This window comes from Amphibalanus amphitrite, unplaced genomic scaffold (genome assembly GCF_019059575.1).
Source record: "Amphibalanus amphitrite isolate SeventyFive unplaced genomic scaffold, NRLGWU_Aamphi_draft 000334F_arrow, whole genome shotgun sequence".
Taxonomy (NCBI): domain Eukaryota; kingdom Metazoa; phylum Arthropoda; class Thecostraca; order Balanomorpha; family Balanidae; genus Amphibalanus; species Amphibalanus amphitrite.
The window spans coordinates 335,260-341,189 of record NW_024881829.1 but is presented as its reverse complement, the minus strand read 5'-3'; the positions used below and the strand labels follow the sequence as shown (position 1 = coordinate 341,189).

Sequence of the window (5,930 nt, the reverse complement as noted above, 5' to 3'; positions counted from 1 at the left end):
CGAGTGTTTTTGAAATAAAGGAATCGGAGAGAGTGATTCGATTCGACAGGAAAACTCACTTATAGTGCGTTTATTATTAATTATTTTATATGGTCCTCCGGGCCGGATAGTGTTTGAAAATGCTTTAAATATGTTTGAATAGATTACGGATAGAATTTGGATAGTATCACCGGACAGATCGATGATAGAATTTGGATAGAAAGACAGGACAGAACTCGGATAGTACCTATTGCAACTGTCAATGGATCTGACTGGATTTTGGAATGTTAAGCTTGCCATATCGCAGCGTGTCACAAACAATGTAGATCTAAGGCTGCTCTTGCTTTTAACGTAAAATTTCATCAAGCTGCATTTAGTTTTGATTGGGAACACAAGTTTTGATTAGTTATAGGAACTCTCATTGATAGCAGCAACATGCCTGCAAGATCGTTACCGCAGCTGATCAGACAGAGAAATGATAGACGGGGATCTCTGACAAGATCGCTAACACAACTGGAGTTGTTAGTGCAAGAAAATGGCATGCCAGAATTGATTCAGGAAAGGCCAGAAGATGTTGAATGCCTGTATAAAGAAACTCAAGAAGCCCAGAGACAGCTGCAGTCTGGTATGGACAGCGAAGATGACCTGGAACAAGAATTGGATATGTGGGACGAGCTAAAGTCGCGAAAATATCCGCAGTCAGCCTGGCTAAGAGACTTTACGCCAGCAGATCAGCGACTGAGCATTCTCAGGATCCAGACTCGGCTCATAAGAACAGAGCGAAGCTTCCCAAAATTGATCTGCCAACATACTCGGGGAAGTATACGGATTGGTGTACGTTCTGGGACACATTTGACTCTACTGTGCATCAAAACTCAACGCTTTCTGACGTGGAGCGCTTCCACTACCTTACAGCTTCTCTCTCCGGCTCACCGGCAGCCGCTATTCGCGGACTGCGTGTGACAAATGACAATTATGCAGAAGCCGTCAGCATACTGAAGGAACGGTTCGGAGACAAAAACAGGATAATATCCGCACATCTAGAAGACTTGATGAAACTACCGGATGTGTCTGAAAAAGAAGACAACATAGTCGCTATGCGTCGTTTCTGTGATGAGCTTGAGTCTCACAGTCGGAGTCTTGGGTGCTTAGGAGTGGAACCGGATACATATGGCACTATGCTGGCGCCAGTTGTCATGGGAAAGCTACCACAGTCGTGGAGTTTATTGATAAGTCGGAATGTTGGAGACGGATGGGAGTTGAAGAGTATTGTTCGGGAACTCAGGAAGGAAGTCGCACTGAGGGAGCGCACAGAGTCGCGAGTGATGAAAACCGGTCGTGCGAGTAGGACAAACAACAGAGCACCAGCTAGAACGGCAGCCACGCTGACTTGTTCGGCGGGACGGGACAGCCAGTGCTGCTTCTGCAATCGGACCGGCCACGAGTCAGCTTGGTGCAGTGTGATTACTCGAGAGAAGAAAAGACCTCTTGAGACGATTCGGTCGGAGTTTTGTCTGCCTGAAAAGAGGGCACGTGGCCAGAAAATGCACAGGCAGGCCATGTCCGAGCTGTGGTGGAAGGCTGTTTGTTTTGTTTTGTTTTGTTTTGTTTTGTTTGTTGGAAGGCTGTTGAAGGCGTCTGTTTGTGCAACAGATCCGCTGGACAGCAGGCCACTACGGGCGGCGAAGTAGACACTGCACCGACACCGGCTCTGCAAGTCAGCAACAGCCCCGAATCCAGCGACAGTTCACAGATCACTTTGTTGCAAACAGCCGAAGTGACTGTCGCTAGCCAAAGCCACATAGAAAAGGCCAGACTCATTCTAGATAGTGGCTCACAACGCTCGTATATAAGCACGGAACTCAGCGAACGGCTCGGATTGCGGCCGATACGTCAAGAGCGACTATTGGTGAGGACATTTGGCTCAGACGAAGAAATGGTTCAAGACGCTGGCGTAGTACAAGTTCCGATATTGGCCCTGGACGGCAGCACCAGCTACCTCACCGCTTACCAGATTCCAATCATATGCAGGCCCCTGCAAAGCCAACCAGTCATGGGATTGAAGGAGCAGAACGAGCATCTTTGCGGCCTGTTTTTGGCTGAGTCGTCCGACGGCAGCACAGAGTTGAGAGTTGAGCGTGGATATATTGGTCGGGTCAGATCAAATGTGACTCTTGATGACGGGCAAAGTTCGACGAGGAAAAGACGGACAAGGACCGGTGGCGTGCAACACGCGTGTTGGCTGGGTTCTCTCTGGTAGCACGGATTGTGGATTTCTAGAAGCTCAGATGAACCTGGCCACTTCTCACACGCTCAGAGTGGAAACGAAAACGGTACAGGAAGACAAACAGGATGCCCTCAACAAGTTCTGGAACTTAGAGTCATTGGAGATTTGCGAAGAAGATGAATCGGTGCGTGATCGTCTGCTAGAGTCGGCCAGATTCCGGGACGGCCGTTATGAAGTAAAACTCCCGTGGAAGGACTATCACGAACCACTAACGGACAACTTCCAGCTGGCCAAGAAACGGCTCAGCTCTCTCCTACATCGGCTGAAGCCAGATCCAGAAACAGCGGAAGAGTATGATAGGATCATAAGGGAGCAGATTCACGCAGGCATCACTGAAGAAGTTGACGGCACAGCCGAGGGCACGGCCGGAATGGATCGCATTCATTACCTGCCTCACCATCCGATTGTGAAAAGGGAGAAAACCACAACCAAGGTTCGGGTTGTGTATGACGCCTCAGTAAGCAGCCACGGACCGTCCCTGAACAGCTGACTCAGTGCTGGACCAAGCCTCACAGCTGATCTCTTGGATGTGCTGCTTAGATTTCGATCATACCGGGTGGCATACATCGCTGACATCGAGAAGGCGTTCCACATGATCGGGATCCAGCCAGAGGAGCGAGATGCATTGAGATTTCTCTGGATAGATGACATCAAGTCGGACAAGCCAAGATTGATGAGACTTCGCTTCACCAGAGTGCCATTTGGGGTGAAGTGCAGCCCATTCATTCTCAGTGCCATTCTTCAGCATCACATGAAGCTCGAGAGTGATCCTGATGTAGCCGAAAGGTTCATCCAGTCGTCATATGTTGATGATTTGGTGCCAGGAGCAGGAGATGTGGAGGGGGCGGCTGAGACATTTTTGAGCATCCGGAACTGCTTGTACGAAGCAAGCTTCAACTTGAGAAAGTTCAGCTGCGGTATGAGAAAGTTCTTGAGAAAGTCCAAAGAACCAGTCTGGACCCATATGGGTCCAGACCGGTTCCTGGAAATTTTCTGACGGGTCCAACCGGGTCCTACCATAAACTATACATTTTGCACACTACACATTATTGCAAAATATGAAGTGAATGAAGTGAATGTTTCTTTGCACACAGTAGCTCATGAGTATTCCTAGTGGGAAATAAGCTGTTTTACATGATGCAACTAATGATACATACAAGAAGTTTGTATTAATTGACTTTGGGGAGCGGGTCCAACTGGTTCCGATTCTTACTAAGACCGGGTCCGACTGGTTCCATAAATGTACAGCTTGGTCTGGTTCGAGTCTGGTTCCCAAAATTTTCATCTTTTGCCACCTCTAGACGTATGCCTCCTTTGAGCTGACGGAGATGACGGGTCCGAAGAACACTGAGAATTCAAGGGTTTTGGGCGTAGGATGGGATCTCGTGAAGGATGAACTGCTGGTTGCACTCAGACTTGAAGAGGAGTCTGAAGTCAGGCTGACTAAAATACAGATAGCCAGAACCATAGCTGGTATTTACGATCCGATGGGACTGTTGTCGCCTGTGGTTCTGCCCCTCAAGGTCTTTCTAAAAGAACTGCATACTAGCGGACTTAACTGGGACGACGAGCTGACCGCAGATCAGCAGAAGAAGTGGAGTGCCTTGAGACAACTGACGGTCGAGATGGTACCAATTGCGGTTCCAAGGTGCTATTTTGATGAGCAGACTGCCGGTACCCAGCGTATGAAGGTGTCATTACACGGGTTCGGAGACGCATCCAAGGCGGGTTATGCAGCTGCGGTATATATTACAATCGAGGGTACTAATACGGCAGCGAGCTTAGTAGCCTCAAAGACACGAGTGGCACCCATCAAGACTCAAACTATACCACGACTTGAACTGATGGCTGCCCTGCTGACCGCTCGACTTGTGGTCAGGGTGAAACTTGCTCTCAGCTCGGTTTACGAGATAGCAAGCTGTTTCTGTTGGACCGACTCAATGATAGTGTTCCATTGGATCACCCGAGAGGAGAAGAAATTCCAATAGTTTGTGGAAAACAGAACGTCTGAGATCAGACGACTCACTCCGGCGTCCTGCTGGAGTTACTGCCCTGGCCAGGAGAATCCCGCTGACATTCCAACCAGGGGTGTTTCAGGAAGTGATCTGAAGGGCCTGACCAAGTGATGGTCGGGACCAAGCTGGCTGAAGGATGATTCGAGACACGTGGCCGGAAACTGAAAACAGAACAACTGATGAGTCAGTTGAAAAAGAGGTCGCCAAAGAGCTCAAGAAAACAAAGCGAAATGGAGCCCACTCTCTTCTGGTGTCTGACGATAGCACCTTGGACCTTAATGTACTGCAGCCAGGAAACTTCAGCAAACTCAGAAACCTTCTGAGAACGACAGCGCTTGTATTGAGATTAATTTCTAATCTGCGCAAGAAGGTGCGCCGTCAAGAACGCATCACAGGACCGCTGCAATATTCCTAGGTTGGAGGAGCTGAGCGTCTCTGGATCAAGTCGGCGCAACGATCCATAAGGAACGGGCCTCAGGCGGCCAAGCTGCAGAACCAGTTGGATGTGTTCGAAGCGGAGAATGGTCTCATGCGCTGTGGCGGACGCTTAGACAAGTCAGAAGTCCCATATGAGGCCAAACATCCGATACTCCTTCCTCGAGATCACGAACTGACTGATCTCATCATCTTGGACTGTCATGAACGAGTGGGGCACAACGGAGTGAAGGAGACCCTAACGGAGTTTAGAGGGCGATTTTGGATCGCCAGAGGGAGACAGAAGATGAGAAAACTTCTTCACCAGTGCAGAATCTGCAGACGTCACGAGGGAAAACCTACAGCGCACCTCGGCCACCCGCACTACCAGAGTTCAGGGTCACTAAGACTCAGCCATTCTCCTGCACCGGAGTCGACTTTGCTGGGCCGCTGTTCATCCGAAGCAGTAATGAGCACAGTGGCAAGGTGTACCTTGTATTGTTCACCTGCACCTCTACGAGGGCGGTGCATCTGGAGATATGTCCGGATCTCTCTACAGATGCCTTTCTCCGTAGCCTGTCTCGAATGAAAGCTCGGAAAGGAACGCCAAGGGTCCTTATATCGGACAACGCTCAGACATTCAAGGCAGCAGCCAAGTTCATTCAAGGACAGCATGACGAACTTCAAGACCGACTGTCAACGGACAAGATCGAATGGAAGTTTATACTAGAACGTGCGCCATGGTGGGGTGGATTTTACGAGAGACTCGTCAGATCTGCTAAACGATGCCTGAGGAAGATTATCGGAAGAGCACTTCTAACCTATGAGGAGTTGGAGACTGTAGTAGTGGAGGTCGAAGGCATCATGAATTCCAGACCGCTGTCGTTTGTCTCCAGTGAGGAGCTGAAAGAACCCCTCACTCCAGCACACCTCATGACTGGCAGGAGGCTTCTCACTCCAAATCACTTGTTCTTCAACAGCAGTCACACTGAGCTCAAAACGGAAGAAGAACACACGAAACGGTACAGGCACGTCCAGAAACTGCTCGAACATTTTTGGCAAAGATGGAAAACTGAGTATCTGCTGCAGCTAAGTCAGCACAAGCAAACCAGGAAGCCGACACATGAAGAGCCAGTCATTGGCACCGTAGTCATCATCAAAGAAGTGTGCGCCAAGAGAAATGACTGGCGTCTGGACAGGATAGAGGAGGTGATAAGGGGGACGGATGGACGCAT

General features: G+C 49.4%; 1 protein-coding gene across 1 annotated transcript; it reads left to right on the top strand.

Annotated features, from left to right (window-relative positions):
• Positions 1–2,156: 2,156 nt before the first annotated feature.
• LOC122388746 lies at positions 2,157–2,756 on the top strand. The gene has a single exon (XM_043380125.1). It carries the CDS (start codon positions 2,157–2,159, stop codon positions 2,754–2,756), a length of 600 nt encoding a protein of 199 aa, XP_043236060.1.
• Positions 2,757–5,930: the final 3,174 nt, after the last annotated feature.